The sequence below is a fragment of the Borostomias antarcticus genome (genome assembly GCF_949987555.1).
Source record: "Borostomias antarcticus genome assembly, chromosome: 8".
Lineage (NCBI taxonomy): Eukaryota > Metazoa > Chordata > Actinopteri > Stomiiformes > Stomiidae > Borostomias > Borostomias antarcticus.
In genome coordinates, this window is record NC_140241.1 from 23,637,987 (window position 1) to 23,663,992 (window position 26,006).

The 26,006-nt window shown below is 47.5% G+C and overlaps 3 protein-coding genes across 3 annotated transcripts in view; 1 reads left to right on the forward strand and 2 right to left on the reverse strand.

Annotated features, from left to right (window-relative positions):
• Positions 1-15,292, reverse strand: part of kcnt1a (potassium sodium-activated channel subfamily T member 1a) — a gene marked incomplete at both ends in the record, with an annotated part of 56,046 nt that extends 40,754 nt beyond the window's left edge. The window contains 8 exons of the mRNA XM_084442544.1: positions 2,605-2,767; positions 3,253-3,268; positions 4,168-4,379; positions 5,177-5,310; positions 5,492-5,635; positions 6,743-6,926; positions 7,516-7,682; positions 15,177-15,292. Of these exons, the coding sequence (XP_084298670.1) occupies positions 2,605-2,767; positions 3,253-3,268; positions 4,168-4,379; positions 5,177-5,310; positions 5,492-5,635; positions 6,743-6,926; positions 7,516-7,682; positions 15,177-15,292 (1,136 nt within the window). The remainder of the gene's footprint in view (positions 1-2,604; positions 2,768-3,252; positions 3,269-4,167; positions 4,380-5,176; positions 5,311-5,491; positions 5,636-6,742; positions 6,927-7,515; positions 7,683-15,176) is intronic.
• b3galt9 (beta-1,3-galactosyltransferase 9) lies at positions 15,291-16,920 on the forward strand (the record flags this gene model as incomplete). Its single annotated transcript, XM_084442545.1, has 2 exons — positions 15,291-15,296; positions 15,808-16,920. The coding sequence occupies 2 exons, from the start codon at positions 15,291-15,293 to the stop codon at positions 16,918-16,920; spliced, it is 1,119 nt and encodes a 372-aa protein (XP_084298671.1).
• A 1,733-nt stretch (positions 16,921-18,653) lies between these two features.
• On the reverse strand, positions 18,654-25,483 carry psmd5 (proteasome 26S subunit, non-ATPase 5). The gene is made up of 10 exons (XM_084441861.1): positions 25,287-25,483; positions 24,676-24,820; positions 24,199-24,312; positions 23,955-24,083; positions 23,532-23,641; positions 22,970-23,112; positions 21,819-22,010; positions 21,457-21,566; positions 20,700-20,840; positions 18,654-19,079 (listed from the first exon to the last, which is right to left on the reverse strand). Exons 1-10 carry the CDS (start codon positions 25,457-25,459, stop codon positions 18,822-18,824), a joined length of 1,515 nt encoding a protein of 504 aa, XP_084297987.1. The 5' UTR covers positions 25,460-25,483; the 3' UTR covers positions 18,654-18,821.
• Positions 25,484-26,006: the final 523 nt, after the last annotated feature.

The following is a 26,006-nucleotide window of genomic DNA, read 5'->3' on the forward strand; positions in this document are numbered from 1 at the left end:
TTATGCAAATGTGAAAAATTGGCGTTTTGGAAGCCAACACTTCATTTCTTTGTTTCCCTAGCACAAAAGGGGGAATTAAAATAAAATAAAATAAACATCGGCCATTGGCATCGGCCGGATTGTTATTTTAAACATCGGCATAGGCCCAGAATTTTGCAATCGGTGCATCCCTAGTAAATGCTATCATTATCGTGCAGCCAGGCCCTCTCTTGAGTCACTGTGAGATGAACAGTAGCTCACAGTGCCAATGAGATAATGAATCTAATCACCTTATTAGAGTGCCACGGTGCTTGCCAATCTCAGAGCTGTGTTACGATTGCATAATGGATGCAGCCCTATCCTCCTATTAGAGCTTGGGGATGTTTCGGTAATAAGATGGGGACCTTTTTGTTCCCCTCACTCTGAATGGCCCGTGACATCTGATCTGCAGCTCCAACTGCGCAGGGATGTAAATGAATTTGATGTGACTGAATTAACTGACTGACTGACTGACTGACTGACTGACTGACTGACTGGCTGACTGGTTGACTGACTGGCTGACTGGTTGACTGACTGGCTGAGTGAGTGAGTGAGTGAGTGAGTGAGTGAGTGAGTGAGTGAGTGAGTGAGTGAGTGAGTGAGTGAGTGAGTGAGTGAGTGAGTGACTGACTGACTGACTGACTGGTTGACTGACTGACTGACTGACTGACTGACTGACTGACTGACTGACTGACTGACTGACTGATTGGTTGACTGACTGGCTGACTGACTGACTGACTGACTGACTGACTGACTGACTGATTGGTTGACTGACTGACTGACTGACTGACTGACTGACTGACTGACTGACTGACTGAGTGACTGACTGACTGACTGACTGACTGACTGACTGGTTGACTGACTGACTGACTGACTGACTGACTGACTGGTTGACTGACTGACTGACTGACTGACTGACTGACTGACTGACTTACTGACTGAGTGACTGACTGACTGACTGACTGACTGACTGACTGACTGACTGACTGACTAGTTGACTGACTGACTGACTGACTGACTGACTGACTGACTGACTGACTGAGTGGCTGACTGACTGACTGACTGACTGACTGACTGACTGGCTGGCTGGCTGACTGGCTGGTTGACTGACTGACTGGCTGAGTGATTGGCTGGCTGGCTGACTGACTGGCTGGCTGGCTGACTGGTTGACTGACTGACTGGCTGAGTGATTGGCTGGCTGGCTGACTGACTGGCTGGCTGGTTCAGATGAGTCACCACTATGATTGTCCCCTGACTGGCTGTAACGTGTGAAAAAGCACCGACCTCTAATGAATGTGTTCCTCAGCTCCTGCCTCTGGGGATGGACAGAGAGCCAAACAAAGAGGCAGGCTGAGATAGTTATAGAGGGAGAATGGGGTGCAGAGAGAGAGAGAGAGAGAGAGAGAGAGAGAGAGAGAGTTATAGCGGGAGAATGGGGTGCAGAGAGAGAGAGAGAGAGAGAGAGAGAGTTATAGAGGGAGAATGGGGTGCAGAGAGAGAGAGTTATAGAGGGAGAATGGGGTGCAGAGAGAGAGAGAGAGAGAGAGAGTTATAGAGGGAGAATGGGGTGCAGAGAGAGAGAGAGAGAGAGAGAGAGAGAGAGAGAGAGTGGGTATGGCAGAGAGATGGTAAAGAAAGAGGAGAGAACTCTTAATAGATCATTTTCTCAGAATCCATCCATTGCAGTTTGTGTGTGTGTGAGAGAGAGGGAGAAAGAAAGAGAGTATACAGTGTGTGTGTGTGTGTGAGAGAGAGAGAGAAAGAGAGAGAGAACAATATATGTGTTTGTGTGTGTGTGTGTGTGTGTGTGTGAGAGAGAGAGAGAGAGAGAGAGAGAGAGAGAGAGTACAATGTGTTTGTGTGTGTGTGCGTGTGTGCGCGCATGTGTGTGTCTTGGACATCTCAATAATTGATAACAGCTTTATTTCCTAGGTGTTTGTGGCCTCAAGCTCAAACTGGACCCGGGGGACAAACTGGACAACAATGGGCCCCATAACACTGTGACTTAGACGGTAGATAAGCAGGACATACCTGGATGTAAACCGCCTCCTCCATTTCACCCATGTTTACAGGGACTCTTTATCACAGAGACAGCCGACCTAAATACCCACAGGATCCCACACCTGTGATGAGCACTGCCGTACTAGTGCACTCCACACACGATGAAATACACTTTTGTTGAACACAACACACAACAGAACACCCAAACGCACGCACGTCTACATGCACACTCACACATGCACATACAGTACACACACGCCCCAGTGAGGGATAGGGGAGGGGAGGAAGCTTTGAAGGCTGAAGTATACTTGCTATTGTAATTCCTGAAATATATATTCAATAAAAAAAAAAACTGATGTGAAGCTGTGGATAAACAGATTAGATCGTAATAATAGAGACAATTTTAAATAATTCACACACCTGGATGCACAGGTCTACCAGGAAATCAATTCACACTAAATGTGCATGATAAAGCAAAACATCAAAATTAATAGGCAAAATAATCAGTTTGACTACTCAATCATTAGGTTACTAAAAGACATTAGGACAACTCATTTGGAACAAGTTAAAGTGATCTAGCTTTACCTGGGCGTGTAGTCGTGCGCGGTCCCATCATCGTACACAAACGTCTCGTTCGTGTAACATTCGCTGCACATTTTGGTCGGAGGTCCGTCGGACTGGAGGTCTGTGGGTGTGAAGTTCCTCTCTGAAGAGTCGTCGTCCCGGGGTAATGGCATCGGAGGCTGACCTGAGCTGGAAAACAGCCCCGCGAGAAGACCCAAGACGCACCAGCCTATCAGCTCCCTCTGCGTATCTCCTCAGGTAGGGTCGTAGGCCTGGGCTACTCACAGAATGGTCCCCTTGTGATGTCGCACACAAACACTGTGACAGTGACAACCCCAAACGACTAGTCAGCTCTCCAAATAGAGAAAGTCGATCAAATGTTGAGGTGTTTCATACCAGACAGTTACTGGTACTATTTGAGGCTAATTTCCAGAGTTTGTTTAGGGTGGAAACAGGAAAGACCATCCTCATAGTTGCGAGACAAGACTGTTACTGTTTCCAAATCAAACATACAGATGTAACGTCAGTTTAGCTTGAGGTAAAGTGGATACACCTGACACAACGCCAGAGATGAGGAATAGCCAAGCGCCTCTTCGTCAAGGGAGGGACACCAGCGCCCCCTGCTGGCCATTTTCTAAGATTATTGAAACGTGCTCTTGACTCGTGGACCGTGAAAAACGGTAGCCTACACAAAGAGAGGTTATCTACACAAAGAGAGGTTATCTTTATCTAGCTGCAAAACAAAGACAGAATTTTGAAATGACAGTTTGTTTTACAAAGTAAAAACATGTTGATTTCAATAATGACACACTCAGGTAAAAAGCTATAAGAGGTTTATTCATATGAGACATACCAACAGTTTATAGCAAATACACACTTTTTCAATAATATTAACGTGATACAGATGAGATATCTATATATGTTAGCGACACATACTGTATGCTGCTTGTTTGGAGCTCTGTGATATTAGCCAACTGTCTTTTTTACAAAGTAGTAGATAAAGTCTGGATCTGGTTTTCTACCTCAACCATTCTAGAGGGATTTGACCAGAGCAATATGACCTCCAGGGTGCTTGGACTTCATGCTGCCAAAGTGCCTGAAAAACAGTCATAAGATCAGGTAGTTGAACTCATCTGGGCACTGTTTAAAGCAGCAGAACAGTAAGACCATGGCGACACCAATCACAGAGTCAAAGGAGTGTACTGTCCGTGTGTGTGTGTGTGTGTGTGTGTGTGTGTGTCTCACCTCCAAGAGTTTGTCTCATGTTGATATGCCTCCATGGTTTTAAGATTCGTAACTCCATCATTTCCTCCCACGGCCAACAGCAATCCATTAAAGACCATTAGAGACACCTGGAACACACACACACACACACAAACACACACACACACACACACACACACAAACACACACAAATCCATCCCACAGAGTACAATATTACACTAAACACTTTCTCAAGAAAGACTGATGGTTGAAAATCTAGAATAGGCATATGTAAAGAATTACAAGAATCAGACTTGGGTGGAAATAAAATATTCAATCTTATTTCGATCCAGGTCTGCAAAGAGCCCCCCCCCCCCCCACCTGGTGCCTCTTGCTCTTCATTGGTCGAACAGGGGTCCAGCGGTGTGCTTCCGGGTCAAACTTCTCGGCGGTGGCGAGCTCCAGCAGCAGTTCGTCCCGCCCTCCGGCCACGTAGAGGCGGTCCAGGAACACGGCGCAGCCCGGGCTCTCCCGCGCGGTCAGCATGGGCGGGCACATGGACCAGCAGCCATCAAACGGGCTGTAGCGCTCCACTGCAGAGGTCAAGGGTCAGGGGTCAGGGGCATGGGAAAGGGGTCATGAGAAGTGGTCGTTGGTCCAGACAGGGTCCTATAGTCTCAGATGACACTGTGAGGACTATAGGCTATAAGAGAGGACAGGTGACTGAATATATGGACATAATCCTGAAGATAGGATGAATATATTTCTTCTTCTTTTTAGAATTGGGAGCCTACTAACTTTATTATGTCATTTTATATATTCAAACAATCTTACTCTTCTAAAATCTGACTGGATGCTTTTAACCTTATAGATTTTCCATTTTCCTCCCACATGCAGTCAACAGTACAATACCAGGTATCTCTGGAGCCTCAGAGCCTAATGTTATATCACACCTTCGTTTATTCCTTTTTAAGACCGTTACTGTACCTACTGTAGCCATTCACACTCACATGCCTCAGTTCACACAAGGCGGCCGAGACAAAGTGACAGGCGGGTGTGAGGAAATGGAGGCTGTTCAGAGTGAGTGACGGGAAGGCCGAGACGTCGCCTCTGACTTTGACCTCCCTCACAGAAATAGAGAGCCAGCGGGCCAGCTGGCGACAGACCCAGCATGCCTCAGAGCCGTCTGTAACAGGACCTCAACCCTCCCAACGCCATCTGCTAATGCGTGTGGGCGCCTGTCTGTGTGTGAACATCACTGTGAATTATTATGACTGTGTCGGATATGCAACGAACATGGTCTCCAGACGTTAACCTGGCGGCGGCGGCGGCGGCACAGAGAAGGACGACTCTCTGACGCGTTATAGCGGCTCTAGACCCGGGTATTCACCTGAGTCCAGGGGCATGTCTCCGTCCGTGCCCCCCACCACGTACAGACAGCCCCCCAGGGCGGCGGCAGCTGCTCCAGCCCTCCGGCGATTCATCGGGGGGAGCTTGGTCCACGCGTTCCTCTCGGGGTCATACCTGAACACACAGATAAAGACGCAGAGAGAATATCACCATCTGTTACTATTGAACGTGCCTTTCTCCCTGAGGTAGTCAGTACTATAACCACGTTTTTATTGATGTGTTTGTGTGTGTGTGTGCGTGCGTGTCTTGGACGTCTGAATAATTGTGTGTGTGTGTGCGCGTGCGTTCAGTGCACCTCTCCACTGTGTTGACGCAGGCAACCCCATCAAAGCCCCCCAGGCTGACCAGACACCCGTCCATCTCCAGAAGACACACCCTACTGCGGGGCGAGCTGAGAGGCGCCACGTCCCCACTCCAGGCGTTGGTCTCCGGGTCGTACCTGGCGGGGCGGAAAGGGGCGGGGTTAGAGACTTCCTGGTTATACGACGTCGTGTCTGACCGCTGAAGGCGCTGCGGTTCGTTGGGGGGGTTTTCTGACGGGGCTGGTTTCTGGAGAGGGTTTTTTGGGGAGCTGTTCCTAGGAGGGGGGAGAGGTGTTGTGTATTTGCTGAGAGCTTCGTGACTCATCGAGCCCTGATCTAACCAGCGTTGTGTGTCGTTCACTGATGTAGTCAGAGCTGCTCTCTCGTCCTTCATACCTGACTTCATCTCACTGAATGCGGCGTTTTGCTGTAGGAATACCAGTTGTGATTTTTTACTCCCCTCCACAAAGTAACCTTCAGTCGAGATCAACATGCAACAATATATACAGCATATGAATTTTGGCGGTGTGCTCTGTTCGGGGGCCCCCCTGCCTTCCACGCATGTGGAAAGCGCATTAGTAGGGGGAGGCAATCTAGATGTTCCCCCCCTCAAGGCCGCTTGGCAGGGGAGGAGGTGGAGCGAGCACGCAGATAGCAAGCGATCAGCAGTAGTGGCAAGAGCGAACAATGACATGTTTTGACAGCTTAAATACATGCACTCTAGCAAGCTGAACCAATGCTATGACAGCTGACAGTCAGCTGGTGGGTTGCATCATACGGGGTGTGACTGATTAGCCTCTGCCGATTAGCCCGGCGTTGACATTCGTGCCTCGCCTGAAGTTACGTCGGCGACTTCATTTATCTAAGACAAGTGAAGGACTGCCTTTATGTGAGACTGTACTGATGTCATGTTTTCAGTAAATGGCACTTATATAGCGCTTTTATCCAAAGTGCTTTACAGTGAAGGCCTCTCATTCATCCATTCACACACACATACCAATGACAATGAAGGACTCTCATTCACCCGTTCACACACACATACCAATGACGGCAGCTGCCATGCAAGGTGCTAGCCTTCTCATTGGGAGCAATTCAGGGTTCAGTGTCTTGCCCAAGGACACTTCGACATGAGGAGGCGGGATTCGAACCGCCGACCCTATGATCATTGGACTACCCGCTCTACCACTAGCCACAGCTGCCCCTACATAAAACATAGTAGTCAGGTAAGGAATTGTAACTCGTACCTCTCCGCGCTGCTCACGCAGGTGATGTCATCATAACCGCCCACGGTGTAGATGAGTCCCCTCAGCGCGCACACTCCCGCATCACCGCGGTGACGGATCATGGGGGCGGACATTTTCCACTCGTTGTACAGAGCGCAGAACTGCTCTACTGGACAGGAGGGGTCGTTCCTGCTCCAACCGCCCACTAGCACACACACACATGCGCACACACACACGCACACACACACACACACACACACAGGTGCACACACACAGGCACACACACAGGCACACACAGACACACGCACACACAGACACACACACACACTCAGGCGCACACACACAGGTGCACACACATACACACACACAGGCACACAGACACAAATGCACACACACACAAACACACACACCCACGCCACACCGTTATAGGATGACTGTTTCCACAGCTGCTCCTCTGTCTGAGTCATGTGGTGTCGTGCTACCTTTGGTGACTGAGGAAGGCCCGGCTGTTGTTCGAGAGTCACGTCACTTTTCTAATAAAATCTACATGCATTTTAACGGAGCCTGCATGCTCCGCTGTCAACAACATACTTGATATGTGTGTGTCCTCTAGGGTCATACTACTTTAGCTAGAAACACACACACATGCAGATAATACTGACTGATTTCAGCACAGCAAAGTCTAGCGAGGTCATCAGTAGATTCTATCTATATGTGTCAACAACGATGGACAGCTGGTAACGAGGAAGTGATTCATCTTCTCGTGACTTACGGACGACGGCCGGGTGTCTCACCCACGTAAACCATGTCGGAACCCTCGTCCACGGACTTGGACGGGAGCCGGCTGAGCTTGCGGCGGATGGCGAGCGGGCCGTTGGTACCGGGTCGACCCCGGGCCGCCGAGGTGCCGCCGTTGAGAACGCGGCCGTCCGTCAGAGGCATGGCCAGGACCCCAGACTCCCTGCGACCAGAACACACCAGAATAATGAAACACATACAGCATGGCCGACGTAGCGCCATAGACTCTTCTGTCACCTCCCTGTGACATATACATCAATCAATCAATCAATCAAAGCTTCATTTGTATAGCGCATTTCATACCCAGAGGCAACACAATGCGCTTAATGTACTTAATATACACGCCCAAACACACATGAGAACGAAGGGACTTCACATAACACACTACCCGGATAGCGGCATACTGTGAGACCACGTCAGCTCAGAGAAAACATTAAACACATGAGCAACAGTAGGCTGAGAGAAAGAAGTCACACTCATACATACATTCATACACAGTACAGTACACATACTGTAGGTCTGTATCGCATCCACACGGAATAGTTTCAAATAGAGTAAATGAAAAGATAAGCATCCTGAAAGAGGCTACTGTGGTGGTATTTACCCCTGCTCATTGTAAATCCCCATCCTTGCTCTCCCGCTGGACTGAGACGCACTGAGGGCAACAGCCTGGGACTTCACCCCACACAGACACACACACACACTCACACACACACACACACACACACACACACATCCATCTGACAGACACACAAACGCATTCCACAGACACACATTCCTTAGAGAACACACCCTGAATACCCATGTTGGCTGTATTGCAATAAATATATATATATATATGTGGGTGTGTGTGTGTAAAGAGAGACAACTGTCTACCGGCAAGGAGAGAGAGGGAGGGAGAGTAATATTGTTGAATCTCTTTGTCTTTTATTATTGTCCTTGATTAGCTCTGCGTTGTGTTTTCTCGTTTCCAATAAAAGACTGACCCCCAATCTCTAGATATACCACACAGTCCAGTGACTCCTTTCTCAGGTGTTCCAAATGAATCTCTCCAACACGGGATTTGAGCCTCAGCAAAAGCGATTTATTCCAGAAGGTTTTACATACAAAAGACGATGGCATGCCTAATGGACAGTTGACCTCTCTGTATGCTGTCTGAAAACAAATCAAAGCATTGCTCTCGTTGCAACGTTCTTATGTGGTTTGAGTGTCCCCCCTCCCTCGTCTCTTCTCCGATAAGACTGTTTCTCTGGTCTCTTCTGTGGCCTTGCCTCGGCGCCCAGGCCTTTATCTCTAACCACAACAATGGTGTTTGGCCCAGAGTGTACCAGCCATGAGATGTCTTTATCTCATAAGTCTATGGAAGAGGGACACTTCTTACCGAAAACTCAAACCGACAGCCATACTCAGAGGTCAATCATCATAATTAGGAAATAGCTAACAGGATCATATTAAAAGGCATTTCTCTGAAAATCAACAATATTCAACAATAGTCTATTAGTAGGGCTGTCAATTTAACACATTAATTAGATCAATTAATTATGCAAACAATCATCGATTTTGCCCAGCAGACACCGTAGGCTACAGAGAGCAGGATGCACAGAATGAGTCTACAGTACCTCAGACAAATTGACAAACTATGTCTATTGAGACCTGGGAATAGAGTTAGGAGCACATTGAACTAACTTTTAGCTCCTCTCCTCTCCAGCCTACCCTCCTCCTCTCTGTCTCCCTCCTCCTCTCCAGTCTACCCCTCCATGTCTCACCCCTCCTGTGTCTCTCTCCTCCTCTCCAGTCTCCTCTCTGTTTCTCCCCTCCTCTCTCTCTCCCCTCCTCTCTCCCCCCTCCTCTCTCTCTCCCCTCCTCTCTCTCCCCTCCTCTCTCTCTCCCCTCCTCTCTCTCTCTCCCCTCCTCTGTCTCTCCCCTCCTCTGTCTCTCCCCTCCCCTCTCTCTCTCCCCTCCTCTCTCTCTCCCCTCCTCTCTGTCTCTCATCCTCTCCAGTCTCTTCTCTGTCTCTCTCCTCCTCTCTGTGTCTCTCTCCCCTCTGCTCCAGTCTCTTCTGTCTCTCTCCTCTCTGTCTCTCCTCCTCTCTGGTCTTCCCTCTGTGTCTCTCTCCTCTCTGTCTCTCCTCCTCTCTGGTCTTCCCTCTGTGTCTCTCTCCTCTCTGTCTCTCCTCCTCTCCAGTGTTCCCTCTGTGTCTCTCTCCTCTCTGTCTCTCCTCCTCTCCAGTGTTCCCTCTGTGTCTCTCTCCTCTCTGTCTCTCCTCCTCTCCACACAATCACGCTCTGTGGATCTGTGTGTAAAATGTCCAGGCTTGGGAACAGAGCTGGCTCTCTAACATGTAGAGCAGCATTCCCAACTGACAACAGGTCCACAGGCAAGGAGGGAGGGAGAGAGGGAGGGAGGGAGCGAGAGTAATAGTCTATTAGTAGGGCTGTCAATTTAACATGTTCATTTGATCAATTAATTTTGCAAACATTAACCGATTTTGCCCAGCAGACACCATAGGGTACAGAGAGCAGGATGCACAGAATGAGCCTCAGACAAACTGCAGGTCAATTGCTATGGTAGAAGAGAAGTTTTTAATGGAAGCTTTGTAATTTGCGTCCTCCAATGCCGCTACAAGACGCCATCAAGAGGTACAATAGTTTCGAAAATCCATGGATTTATTGGCTGTATATGTTGCTCAGATTGATTGATAATCTGACGCATAATAATATATTGCAAATAATAATTTAATAAAACAATACATTGACTTCTAAAGCCACATTACATTACATTACAGTCCTTTAGCTGACGCTTTTATCCAAAGCGACTAACAATAATTGTAGTTAATGTAGGAAAAGCCAATGTACTACTACTCGCCAGAACTCACAAGTGCATCTTCTTTCTAAAACAAGTGACTAAGAGCATAATCTATTGCTGAAGGCAAAGTGCAAGAATAGCAAATTAAAAATGCAATAGGTGCTTAAGTCTGTTCAATGCTTTACTCATCTGCTACAATAATGTAATGCATTTTAATTGAAATATCTTCATTTGTTTTTTTCCCCCAGCAATATATATATATATATATATATATATATGTATATATATATATATATGCAAGTAATTGCTATTAATTTGATTAATTAATTGCAGATCATGTTTATTAATCGATTGACAGCCCTATCTATTAGATATCCGTTCAACGGGTTTGATTGGTTAGGACCTCACACAGTCTAGCTGCAACTAACATGAAAACAAGGAAAATATTTCTGATTCTAACAAATGCTTCCCTAAACTGCTTTACATTAAGTATTTACAGTACTTATAATTACAAAGCTTGTAAATAGGTTCTCCATGTTGTGTCTCACAGGCAAACTCAGTGTTTCTCTCTGTATTCATTCTATAGCTCAGATACTCAGGACACAGACATCAGTATGGACTCACCAGAACCACAGAAGCACCAAGAGTGGACCAACAGAACTCTTATTAGATTCAAAAGAGTTTATGATAAGATTTGTATCCTAGTGGTCACTAGACACTAGAGTGAGAATGCAGTCTTCTGCTCACTGCTCCAGGAGAACATGGACCCACACACCTGCACACACGTACACACACACACACACACACACACACACACACATACACACACACACACACACACACACACACACACGTACACACACACACACACACACACACACACAGTGCTACACCCTGCTCTTCTCTTTCACAGGTTTAATGGGTCACATTAGCTCATAACCCTTAGTTACAGCATTTCTCAGGTTCCAGAGGTGATAAAAGCTGTCACATAAATTATTGTACGTTAGCCGTGGTTATTAAAGGGTTCTCTGAAGACAGCAAACCTACAGAGCAAGCAAACCAGCGATCAGTCTCAAAGAGTTTGGATCAATTATGTGACTAGTTTGACAACAACTGCATTTCATATAAATATTGCTGCCGGTGGAAGAAGTTTAATCACTAATTATGGATTTTCACATTGGACTTTTGACCACAGTTAATCTTGAATATTCATGAATATCAATCTTTCAACAAAAACGTCATTATTAATCCCCCAAGAGGACACGGGTTGAGTTGAGCACAGGCCCTGTCAGCACGACAAGCACTCCTGGATGAAGGGGGGGCTGTTGAGTGCCTTGCTCAAGGGCACAACAGTAGGCACAAGTTCAGTGGCACTACTCGTCCTCGAACCAGCGACCTTTTGGTTACTGATCTGACGCTGGGCCACCTACCGTCCACCTGCGATGTGAATGATGTCTTTGGGTGTCGTTTTAAACAGGCAAAACAAGGTTTGTCAGTTGGGTGCTTGTGCTAGTTTGATAAGTAAGCAGACAGTAGGGTTTAAGCAGTTTATCAAGGTGAATAGTCTTCATGAGTCACAGTTCAACATGTGCTGGGTAACAGAACCAACGGGTGATACCTACTGTACTTACTGTACAGTACATCCCTGAGGATAAACTGGAAAGTCTATCTTTACACACACACACACACACACACACACACACACACACACACACACAGGAGACATACTGAGATACGTGGGGTTAGATGCACAACAGGGGAGAGCATTATGAGATCAGCGTCTCTCTAAAATGATAGAGATACAGTATATCCTCCTCTATGTGTGTGTGTGTGTGTGTGTGTGTGTGTATGTGTATGTGTGCGTGCGCGCACATGTATGTGAATGTGTGTGTCTTCCCAAACCAAGAAGGTCAGAACTACCAGGACATCCTTAATTTAGTCCGCTGGGCTGCATGACCTTCTGAGCTTCATGACCTTCTGAGCCACTCAGGACATCGGCTCGTCAGACTGGGCACAGCCTGCTGATGACACCACCATGGGGGAGCAGGGCTGGCCATAGGCTTTATGGGCCCTAAGCAGGATTTATTTTGGGGATCCCTTGTGGGAATCCAATACTCGAGGGGTTAGGGGGGCAGGTTCCCCCATGAAGAACATTCTGAAGAAACCATTAAGCGATGACGTGTGGTGGATGGGGTTACTGGGTTGGCTGTGGTGGGGGGTCCTGCATTCATTTAGATTACTAATCGATCAGAGATGCCTCCGGAAGAGATACGTCCCCGATCCTGAGTCCAAGCTTGTTAAAAACAGTCCGAATGTTTTAGTACTTGAGAGTCATTTCCACAGTCTTTGTCTCGGGACATCCACGTGCAGCTCATATACTTCTTTAAAAAGACTAGCAGAAAATGTTCCAGAGAGACAGTGACCACATACCAGAAGAAACATAACACCAGTGTGTGTGTGTGTGTGTGTGTGTGTGTGTGTGTGTGTGTGTGTGTGTGTGTGTGTGTGTGTGTGTGTGTGTGTGCGTGCCCACAAGTGGAAGTGGCAGGGATCCTGCTGAGAAGGTGACACAGTAGGCTATATGAGGAGACTAAAATAAAGTGAGGAGATAGCTGGCGTTTAAACAAATTCTGGAAGTAGTGAAATTATAGTATGAAAAGATATCACAGTGCAAAAAAATGTGCTTTCTAAATAGTCACGCACCATCACTACTGGGCTGTGATGACACCTCTGGGGTCTGGATCTCTATAGTACCTTCTTGGTCAGGGTTAGGTTTGACTGTTGATGAGAACATGCTTAAGATACTGCCCCCTGGTGGAGAAGAGAGGAGCACAAATCCATGATGGAAGCATGCCAGAAAGCTCTTGGTGGAGAAACTATTTCTGGGTGTTCAAGCATTTGGAAATCAATCTCTGATACACAAGTACATTTTTAATCATACATATTATAAGGGGGGAAAAAGTCCAACATAGAAAATTACTATTTTCCACAAGAGATGATGGAATTCCTTATGAGACAAGTTTTTGACTGGGAAAACACAACACATCACAAACAACGATTGTGAGTCAGACCTATGAGACTACTGCCCATTTCATCCACTTCATCATGCTAATTACCTGTAATCAATCTGTTTGAACTGAAGAAAGATGTTGCTGGTGTCTGCGCTCACGTCTTCGAGGGTATGATTGATTGATTGATAGATCCTAAGTTTGGACGTTACCAGCGGTCCTCTTAGTTGTTACTGGTTGTAAAGTATAGTGTAGAGTTGTCTGTTTCCATGGTATCTATTCCTTATAGTGCTGTGTTTTTCTCTTGGTGCCGGCAGAGATCAGGAGTCTGACTGTGGAGATCTCCTGACTGACTGAATAACCTCTGTGGTGTCTAAAGATATGTACCTTTCATTATGGGACTCTATTTACCTAGCCACTCACACACACACACACACACACACACACACACCCAAGCACGCACTTGCACACACACGCACACACACACACCCCATGGGTTATCCTTATTCAGACACACAGCAGTCAGATGCATCCAGGGAATGTCTGCCATCTCCAGCAGCTCCACACACACACACACACACACACACACACACACACACACACACACACACACACACACACAAGCAAATACACACACACACACACACACTTGAACAATTTATTTATGTCCACACAGAGAGAATTACATACAGGGACATACAAATATTAAAGGTGCAGTCAGTATACAATCACAATTCATGATTCATGGATCAGCGGCATAACTTTCTTTTTCACACATCTTTCAAGGGTACAAGTAGCAGCGTCTCCGCCATATATGGCGGCTGCCTAACACAGCAGAGACAGAGCAGGACTTAGCAAGGTGTTAAGCCCTCTTTTTGGGCATTCCCAGTGGTTGGAACCCTCTTACAACCAACCTGTGTGTATGTCCTAGGCTGCCAAATATGAACACAGAAGTCGCCTGCATCTGTGGCTCTGAGATGGTATTCCAGAATGAAGGCCATGAAGGCTTCCTCTAGGCTAGGGTCAAAGGTGAAGGCTACCTCACACGCACGCACGCACGCACGCATGCACACACACACACACACACACACACACACACACACACACACAGTACTCATAATGTATGGCAGGGACTGGATCAGTTACCTCGAGCATCCATTCTGAATGTGTAGAATGCGGTGTGCGTGTATTTGTGTGTGTGTGTGTGTGTGCATGTGTGTGTGTGTGTGTGTGCGTGTGTGTGTGTATGTGTGTGCGTGTGTGTGTGCGTGTGTGTGTGTGTGTGGCAGGTGACGAGTCAAAGTATCCTTATCGGAGGACAAATGACCCTCAGAGCTCACATCCAAATGGGACACAATGATTCATGCACAACACAACAGCATCCTAGCTGAATATCTGCACTAGAATCTCCATTCAAATGTGCTGCTCAGTTTGTTGACATACTTGTTCTGAGCCCAGGACAGTGTCTCTGTACAGTGTTGTCTATCTGGGATCCCTGCTTGCAGGGGTGACAATTAACTTTTTGGCTCACGGTGAGTCACCTGCCAAGGGGACTGTAGATGAAAACATCTACCGACCAAGTATATTTTTTTCAGATAGCCTTCCCAAATCTAGTCGCCAATTGGAAATTTTAATTGCATTTGGCCGGTGGGAGGTGTTCATTTTCATCCCTGCCTGCTTGTCATTAAAGTATGCATGAGGATACCAAAGGATACTTTCCTTGTGACCTATCTTACCTGGCTGAAGCAGAGAGGTAGAATTACCTGGGTAGGGTTACCTGGTAGAGGTAACGCAGTCCGCCTGACTGCCTGTCTGTGTCAGTGTTGTTGTTGTCGCGGTCTGACCTGGCCACAGAGATTCGGTCTTTTCTGGTCTGGACAGTCGCCCGGTCGCCTGCCACAGCGAAGGGTCCACAGCCGGCGCAGGAGAAGGGGAGCAGGGGGTTTGAAGCAGACGTCATGCAGGTGAGCTGCCCTGTGCGCCTGTTGCATTGGTCAAGTGTTTAACCGCGTCACTGTCATCAGTCTGTAGTACACAGCTGTGTCTTGTAATGGGTCTATATGGACATGTTTTATGTGCTATCGTATGGCGGACATCTTTGTGTTTGTATATGTATTATTTGAGTGTCTTGTAAGACCGTGCGGGCTGGGCATATCTATCTATCTATCTATCTATCTATCTATCTATCTATCTATCTATCTATCTATCTATCTATCTATCTATCTATCTATCTGTCTGTCTGTCTGTCTGTCTGTCTGTCTGTCTGTCTGTCTGACTGACTGACTGACTGTCTGTCTGTCTGTCTATCTATCTATCTATCTATCTATCTGTAATGCTCTCAAGGTTTCTCTACTGGAAGCCTAACGTAGCAGTACAGTAACACCATCCTCTTTTCTTGTGTCTCTTCCACTCTCTCTCTTTCTCTCTCACACTCTCTCTCTCTCTCACACTCTCTCTCTCTCTCTCTCTCTCTAGTTCTCTATATGCAAGCTGCGTACGCACCAATGGTGTTTCCTGCTCTTCAACGTGGTGCTGTTCCACGCCCTCCTCTTCGGCGCCGACCTGGTGGAGGAGTACGTCCTCCAGCCCACGCCGGGGGTCTACACCAACCGCTCGGTCCTGGACGCCCGCGAGCGCGCCAGGAAGCTGGACCTGAGCGGCGCGCGGGACAACGTCTCGCGCTCGTACCCGATCGCCAACCCCGACGCGTGCCCGAACCCCGACCTCTTCCTCCTCGCCCTCGTCTTCAGCTCCCCAGGGAACACCAGCCAGCGGGACGCGGTGCGGGCCACTTGGGCCAACCGGTCGAGCGTGCGGGGCTTCCCCGTGCGGACGCTGTTCTTCCTGGGCTCGCCGCGCTCCCCCGCCGCCCAGGATGCCGTGCTGCGCGAGGCGGAGCGCCACGGGGACGTGGTCCAGGGTCACGCCGCGGCGTCGGACTCGGCGCGCAGCCGGACGGAGCGGACGGTGCTGGCGCTGCGCTGGGTGGTCACGTTCTGCCCGGCCGCACGCTTCCTGCTCCTGGCGGAGGAGGGCGTGTTCGTCAACCTGCCCGCCCTGGGGGGGTACCTGCTGGGGCTGCAGAGACACCCGGAAGACCTCTACCTGGGGAGGGTGGTGCACAGGGACGCCCCCAACCGAGATCCGTCCAGCCCGGGCTACCTGCCCCCGGCCCTCTACCCCGAGCGCTACCTCCCGGACTACTGCTCCTCCGCCGCCTTCGTCCTCTCGCAGGACGTGGCCAGGAAGGTGTACGTGGCGTCCGCCGACGTCCACGCCCCCGTGCCGGCGGACGCCTACGTGGGGCTGTGCGCCCGCGTGGTGGGGGTGGTGCCCGTTCACAGCGTGCACTTCTCCGGGGACAGGCACGTCCGCTACAACGCCTGCTGCTACCGCTGGCTTTTCAGCTCGGCGGGGGTGGAGGGGGAGGAGCTGAGGGAGGTGTGGAGGGAGGTGGGGCCGGACGATGGAGGGTGCTCCCTGCTGGAGACTTACTACGGCCTGGTGGTCTGTAAGGTCCTCACCTACCTGGACATGGTCTCATTCTTCAGCTCCCAGGGACGGCTGGCGAGCAACTCGACCGGATAATGGTTGCTGTGTGTGTTGTGTGTGTGTGTTGGGTTGCGCACGTGTGCAGGATGCTGAGAGCTTTTTGTAAGAGTGAATGTGTGTTCAGATATCTCTCGGCATACTGTCATACTGAGTGTAGTGTGTGTGTGTGTGTGTGTGTGTGTGGGGGGGGGTTACTGTATGTGAGTGAGTGTGTGAGTGAGTGAGTGAGTGAGTGAGTGAGTGAGTGAGTGAGTGAGTGAGTGAGTGAGTGAGTGAGTGAGTGAGTGAGTGAGTGAGTGAGTGTGTGTGTATGTGTAACAGGGAACAAGAGGTCATTCCTGTAGCTGTCAGTGTGAATGACATGGAACGTTGTTTGGATGCAGATTTACGATCTTGGGCTGGCAGACAACAGATAACTCTAGAGAGAGACAGGAGAGGACAGAGGAGAGACAGAAGAGGACACAGAAGAGGACAGAGGAGAGACAGAAGAGGACAGAGGAGAGGACAGAGGAGAGACAGAAGAAGACAGAGGAGAGACAGGACCGTGGAGACAGAAGTGGACAGACAGGAGGACAAAGAGACAGGACAGAGGAGAGACAGGACAGAGGAGAGACGTGATAGAGGAGAGACAGGAAAGGACATAGGGGAGAGCGGACAGACGGACAAGAGAGGACAGAGGAGTAGAGGACAGAAGAGAAAGAGGAGAGGACAGAGAGCCCTGCCGTAGGACTAAGAAGACATACTTCCAGTGTTTTGTTGCAGTGTTGACTGCAGTGCTGTTCCCTTCTCTAGTGTCTCACACACGCGTGCATCAAAAGAGATTAATTATTATCAATGAATGATGTTCTGTAGTATCAGACTTGGGAAATATCCTGACCAAGATGAAATCTAATAAAGCTCTTTCTCTGGGTTGAGTTTCTTTATTCCCGGCCGGCTGCAGCGATCTCTCCGGTCAGAAGATGAGTCCCTGTGGGCAGAATAAACCTGCCGTTCTGTCTCCTCAACGACTTTACAGGCGGCTTCTGTTCCCGGGCGCTTCGTGACCGCCGGCGTCCGCTCCCCCTGCCCAGCGATGGCAACATCGGATAGTAACTACCTGGAGCCAGGCTGTGCCACTTTATTAGGGTTTTTATGACAGTACACCGAGAGAACACCGCATGGGTATGGCAGTCAGGGTAAGCCTGCGTGGCTTTTTCTGTGTGTGTGTGTGTGTGTCAGAGGGTTGTACCTTCTCTGAGACTCAAACGGTGAAGCTCTTGAGTGTGTGTGACTGGCAGATATTCAATGCAGTTATTACCCCTCTGTAAAAGCCTATTTATTCCTCATCAGTGCTCGTCTATTATGAGAGGAGAGACATTACTCATGTCAGGTGTCTCTGTGCATTCAGGAGTAATGGCTCCGACGTTCCAGTCCTAAACCCAGGGATGAAAGATCCATTAACGACATGACAGTTATGGATCGGAATTCAATTGCAGGTTAAAAACGTCGGCGTCGCTGTCTGAGACTCGTCAGCTTTCCTGACAGGTGGCTCGTCCGCGAGACGGCGGAGACAGCTTCACCATGACGACGACGCTGAGCGGAGCGAGCTTCGCAGACCGCAGTGGAAGCGGTGGTGTTAACAGAGGTCCAAAAACACTCAACAGACAGACAAGGCTTATGATTTTCACTCTGTCTGCTTCCTCTTTAATATGCATCAACATTCAAATACCAAAAAACAAAACAGGAAGTGCATTTAATCAATTCAATCAATTCTTGATTGGGGGGGGGGGGGGGGGGGTAGAACAACTGGAGTCTGAACCTTTTTGGTCCTGGTCTGTTAAGGGTTTAGAGTTCCAAACATCTTGTTAGTTGTTGTTGGTGGTGGTTGTTGTTGTTGGTGGTTGTTGTCGTTGTGGTTGGTATTGTATGTATGTATGTGTGTGTGTGTGTCTCTCCTCTCAATCTGCTCCCTCAGTGCTGACTGTTGCCACTGCTGTTATGTAGTAGGGTCCTTCCCTGAGGTAAGTCCTCAGTCGGAGGTAGTGCTGGCTGCCCAATATCTCTGCCACTGTCGAGGAGCTCACCAGCGCCCCCACCAGCTCAAACTTGGCATCCTTGGCCTCCTTGGTGGGTCCTGTGGAGCGATCCACGATGTACTCCATGAAGCCCGGGGTGCTGATCATTAACCTCTGACCCCATGGCTGAGGGGCGATGGCCTGGAGAACACGCACACACAAACACACACACACACAGAGATGTTCATATAAAAAAACACATTTTAGTCAGTGAGGCAGTCCCATTGACAAGGGAACAAGCAATACTTTATTATGTTTCCATCCAATAAATACCCGAGTGACATCCAGCAAATGACTACAAATCTGAAGCACTTTAACACTAGGAAATGGAAAAAAATATATAGTACAAGAAATCCCTTACTCCCTTACACAAGAGTCCTGTCTGTAGTTAGTGTACCACAGATAGAGACACGCAGTAGGGAGCTACTAGCCTGGCCAGACCACCCTGATCTAGCAAGCTCACTTTCTGTTTCTCTCTGCAGATCAGTCTGGCCTCCCCCCCCCCCCCCCCCCCCATCTAGAACGATTTCAGTGGGCGGGAGTACTTGCCTTGACAGACAAACTTCTTTGGCTAATCAGCATAATAAAACGTTTGCCAAATCCAGTCGGAAGAATGGCGAAAACGTCTTTTCCGCTGAGGAACTCCACTAGAGCACTCTTGTTCTTGTTTAATTGTTGTTATTGAGTCTATTTCTGCAATAACTGCACTTATCGATGTGTTTATTCTAGCCATAGCAATAAGATTAAGATGTGTGTCTGGGAAGCATTTTCGCTATAAATTATCAGAAGAGACGTCTCTCGTCTCTCCTCTGTGCCTCTGTGACATTCTGTGTTGTGTAACTGTATTGCGCAACACACACTCACACATGTGCAGAGACCCAGCTGATCTGAGTGGAGGGAATGGAAACACTCAAACGTTTGGTTGCTCGTTGCTAAGTGCAGACAATCTTTTGCAAGTGAGGGAGGAACCACGAGCAATCTTTGCAACATTTAGCAAAAGCGCATTACGTAGGCTACACGTGGAGAACTGTAGGTTCAACTGAATGTTTTCAACTGCCTAGTAGTTTTCTCGTTGTCACTTGATATGAACGCTCGCAATCAGAGCTGTTAATGACATTCTATCGTTATGTTATTTCATTAAACATGAAATCCAATTAGAAAAGAAACAATAGAAACTATGTGTGGGGATTAAACAGTGATTTGACTGTAGCTGTGTCAACTGATTGTGGGATTGTAGTTGTCTCTGAGCACACTCGTGTGGCATGTAAGACTTAAGAGAAAAGTCACGTTCAACACAGAGCTTAATCAATTTGGTGGTTAAAAATATGTTTTGTTTCAATGTAAAATAATTTGAAAATCTGGTAGCCCTACCCACACAGAGCTAAAATGATCAAACATGGGTCAGAGATTTAAAGCAATCATTCACCAGCTAAATTTGGCTACAAATTTGAAAGATTTTGCTACTTTTATAATGCCCTATAGTACAGCTACTTTTGTTTCTTGTAACATTTTGTTATTTTTAAGAGAAGATGATTGAATAAAATATTCTAATATTAGAGACAAGTTTGTCTATTTATTTGAGCAATAAAAAAGAATTATTAAATCAACTAATCTAAAAAATAATCACTAGATTAATCGTTAGAAAAATAATCGTTAGGTGTAGCCCTAGCTGATGTAAAAAAATAAATAATTCAAGTACCACCCACAACACACACTCTCTCTCTCTCTCTCTCACACACACACACACGCAGACACACTCACAGAAAAGATGCGGAGGGCACCACAGTGTAGTTCTGGGAAGGGCTGGGTGCTGATGTTGCGGATCATATCCAGGGGCTGGTCTGACAGCAGACGGAACCAGGACTCTGTCAGAACCAACAGGTCATCCGTCTGCTGCTCCGCCTGCAACACACACACACACACACACACACACACACACACACACACACACACACACACACACACACACACACACACACACACACACACACACACACACACACACACACACACACACACACACACACACACACACACACACACACACCTTGTAAATTCACATGGTAGTCATAGAACATTCACTGGCATTGACACTGGCAAATATAATGCATAAACGTATACGTGTTTCCTGTGGAACTGATCTCTTGGTGTGGTGGTGCCAACCTCGAGACCTCCAAAATAGGGAGGATTTCTTTACCAAGGCGGGAGGTCTCAGAGGGTCCTCTCCCAGAAAAAGAAGAAAAGTTTCAGAGATTTAAAGCCTATACGCTGTTTGAGTCAGATATACGTCAGTTAGATAATCTCAAATGTCCGTTTCAGCTGGACTTTTAAGTAAACTTTTCAAAATGTTTTATGTTGTCAGGGGCTCATTTCACTCCTGTGTATGGATCAGCCGTCATAGAGACAGAGTGACACCCAAACACACGGATACACACACACACACACACACACACTCACACACACACACACACACACACACACACACACACACACCTGCAGAGTGAGTACACACACACACCTGCAGAGTGAGTAGAAGCGAGATGGCCTCCAGACAGCGCACTCTCAGTTCTGTAGCTCCGCAGCTGGCTAATTGGCTCATCCTCCTTAGCACTGACTTGAACTTCTCACCTGAAAACCAAAACACACACACACACACACACACAGTAGTTAGTGATTGATGAGTTGGTTGTGTGAGAGTGTGCGTGTGTGTGTGTGTGTGTGTGTGTGTGTGTGTGTGTGTGTGTGTGTGTACAGTACTGTATATGTAGGGGGCATGGGGGTATGTGTCTCTTAAGAGAGACCCTTTTTATTAAGATGATGAGCTTCATTACATCAGCCATAGGTACGCACACGTATCGGCGCACACGCACAGACACACACCTGTCTTCCCGAGGACTTGCTTCCCCTCCACGGTGGACCCCAGGACTCCCAGGGTGTCCAGAGCCACGCCGGTCATGACAGGGTCTGGGTCCAGGGCCATCTCAAACACCTTGTTCTGGAAGGCTGGGTAGCTCTCGCACACCTGCTGGGGACTGTCCATGATGGCCAGGTTCCCGAAGAACTTCACCAAGCCTGGGGGAGGGCGATCGGATACATACTCACCGACAGATTCAAGATTTGTTTTATTCGCCATGTATATGGTTCACACATACTGGGAATCTGACTAGGGTGATAGCATACGCTGTTGATGATGACACAGGACAGGGTGCAGGACAGGACAATGCAAACACATGACAGAGACACACACACACACATACACTCAATCAGACAGAGACACAGACACATACTCATTTTCACACATAGACAAGACACAGACTCTCAAACACACAAAGACACGCGCGTGCACTAGAGACGCACCGATTGCACTTTTCTTGGCAGATTCCAATTTCCGATTTTTTTAAGAGTCTGACCTGCTGATTCTGATTTTGTCCGATTACGATTTTTTCTGAAGTTCTTTCTAATTGTAATTGACAGCATACACAAACATGCAACTTTTCTTTAAAGGAAAACAAATTAATTTGCATGTTCATAATAAAACATTGACTATTAAAGGAGTAGTAACAGGAAAATGTATGTTTAGCCCTGCTTTAAGGTTACTTATGATCATATACAATGGTTCAGATCAAAAAGTTGACAAAACTAGCACTTTTGAGAAAGTCTTATAATTGCTATACCACCGTTTAGGTCATACAATGGATGTGGGTGGGCACCTTGAAAAATCATTCAAAAACATGTTAAACTACATCAACCAACATGTAGTCTTAGTAGGCAACCAAACTTTTGACCGTATCGTTCTCTCCATTTAGTCTCCTTGTGTGCGCTTGTGTGTGTGTGTGTGTGTGTGTGTGTGTGTGTGTGTGTGTGTATGTGTGTATGTGTGTGTGTGTGTGTGTGTGTGTGAGACAGGCAATGGCTGAGCGAGGGAGACTGTCTCGGCTGATAATTAGCGAAAATGCTTCTTAGACATCTTATTGCAAGTTAGAAACGGAACGTTTATAAAGCCTAAATAAAAATAATACTGAATCACTCACCAGGCAGGTAGAGGCTGGAGAAGGGGTCAGAGTCAGCTCCCACGATCATGTTGGAGATCTTGTCCATGATGCCCTGCTGTGCCAGGTACTGACGTCCATGTTGACTGTGGGCAAGCGTGGTCACCATCTCAATGGCGGTCGCCCTGAAGCAAGATGAAGGTTGTGAGTGACAGAGGGAAGCAATGGGTAAGAGAGAGATAGAGAGAGAGAGAGAGAGAGAGAGAGAGAGAGAGAAAGAGAGAGAGAACGGAATAGGAGAGAATGAAAGAGGAGAGTGATTAAAAAGAGAGTAGGAATACAAGAGAGAATTAAGTGAGAGTGAGAAAGAGAGAGAGGGGGAGAGAGAGAGAGAGATGGAGAACTGTCATTCATGTCAATAAAGCCTATTAAATTGAATTGAGAGAGAGAGAGAGAGAGGGAGAGAGAGAGAGAGAGAGAGAGAGAGAGAGGGAGAGAGAGACAAAGAGAGGGAGAGAGAGAGAGAGAGGGAGAGAGACAGAGAGAGGGAGAGAGAGAGAGAGAGAGAGAGAGAGACAGAGAGAGTGTATGGTCCACTCCTCACCTGATCAGTATATCGTCTCCTGTTAACTCTCCCAGTAGCTGGGAGATGAAGCTGCTGTTGGCACAGTAACCCAGGGAGATGTCCGACACCGAGGAGATGTCCACCACCAGCTGAGCCAGGAGGAACACAGGCATGAGTCTATGGACGTCTAGCCCCCATCAACCCCTAGACCCCCCAGGGACGAGTCTATAGACATCTAGCCTCGTGTACACTGAACCCCTGCAGAGATCTTACAGGTGAAAGCAATATAGTGGCAATTCCAACCAGACAGTAGGGCAAGTAGGACTCATTGTCATATTAAATATACCCAACAAGTGGACAGGGGGAGGTCTAAGGGTTAGGAAAGGGGCAGATTCTGAATGGGTAGTCTCTGGTACTAGGAAACTGTCATGTGGTACAACTGTCATGTGGTTCAGCACGCACCTCATATATTCTGTATCTGACAATGTCGCTGGTAGCCATCACATCCTTCAGGTCTTTAAGCAGCTCGCTGCGGAAGAGTGCGTCCAATCCAGGTTTGGAGTGGCTGAGTTGAGACAGGGCTCGGATTGCCTGAGCGACAAGATGGGCAAGACCAATCGGTATTTACACATGTAGCCTAACATGTAGAGAATGGATCCAGCCTAAACAGGGTGCATGATAATACAATCAACATCATCCTCCTCACCTCTTTAGCCACTGCCATCTTCTCTCCTCCGATGCATTGGATGACCTCTTTCAGGATGTCATGGTTGTTCAGGATCTCTGTGACTGCCTCAGAGTGCTTCACTATCCTGCCAATCTACAGGACAACACTTGTTTGTCAACAGCTGACATGCTACCAATGTCAACATAGTTCTATAGGCCTACATGATTGTGGCTGGCTTGTTCTTATAAACCAGGTAGGCCACAGCTAACTCCAACCTGGTCATGTAGACCACTGCCACATCAAGACTATTATTATTACAATAGCAAGAACACCTAACGTTATCTTCACCATTATACTGTCAAATACTTAACACACCCAGAGTAATGAAACCAACCGAATCAGTCGCATAAAGTGCCAGGTTTGAGTCAAATTAACTCACCTCAAACATCTTAGAAACTGATCTGAGTAACTGTAGCTAGAACAGTCATCTGTATTACCTATAGTTAGCTAGCTAACCTGTGTCAAAGCTAGTATCTTGACGGCGTCCTCCGAATGGGTCAGGCCGCCCTGGAGCTCCGCTCGGCAGTTTTGGGCCAGGTAAGCTGGACTGAGGGCCAAGAGGATCCGATCCAGGATGTCCACACATAGCTCAATCTGCACCCTGAGGAAATGATAAATCACTGACAGTTAGCGGTTAGCTAAGTTAGCTAACGTTACCCAGCCAGCAAGTGGACGCAGCATTGCAAACGGCTGAGCCTGGTTAATGAATCAAATCATGATCAAAGCGGGGAGATAGATGAGAGCCATTTCAATAGCATGAACATATTGCATGCATGCACAACATGCATTTACATCTAGTTAGCTTACAGTACGTTAGCACTAGCTAGCAAACGTTCAGCGAATTAAGGCTAGGCTAACGGCACGGGTCTCAATGCTGACTACTGCACGCAGAGATGAGAAGGCTGGATCTTCTTGTCTGACTCTGGGGAAGATGGCAACTAAGCTAATTTCCCCTAAAGTTGTTCCTTTAAGGGTAGGCTCATTTAACTAGACTAACGTTAGCTAACTGTACCGTAGCTAGCTTGAGTCAGCAGTAGTGCTAACGTTAGTGCTACAGTTTCACAGACCTGTCATTTGTGTTCAAAAGAGAGAAGATCACATCGAGTCGCTGCCCACTGACTGTGTCTCCGAGGCTGTTCAAAGGGATTGCAAAAAGTGCGGTTTTCAGAACTTGCAACTCTTCAATTGGATCTTCAAGGTCTGATATTTCGGCAAGCAAACTTCCAATGGAGGCAGCCATGATGCTTAATGTTTGGGAGAGTTCCGCTAACGACAACAGAACCAGAAACCACGCGCAAATATTTCAAAATAAAAGCCCACCCGGGAATGCCTATACAATTTCTCAAATTAATAAGACAAAAGTCCCCCTACTTAGCTATTTCTCACCATTTGTAATAGGTCTGACTGGATTTTCAACAGAAGTAGACAGAAAATGTAATGTACAAAATGTGTTTTACGCATAGATGTTAAAAGAACGGTATGTCGTCAAGCACTGAATTTCAAACTGTTGAGTTTGTGTAATGATAGTGCACGCTAGACAGGACTGTGTAGACTACATTTCCAGCCATCCACCAATAGATGGAGCTTGTAGACTGTAGGCTTCACACCAGTTTATTCATCCATCCCCATGAATGTTTCGTTGTCAAAAACTACACTCAGACAGTTCATGTAAAAATAAAAATTTAAAAGCATTTTAAGTCTCATCATAGCCAGAATCAACAGGCCACAGAATGAGAGAAGGATGATGAAAGCTGGTAGCCTGGGATCAAACCCAGTAAGCCTACTGC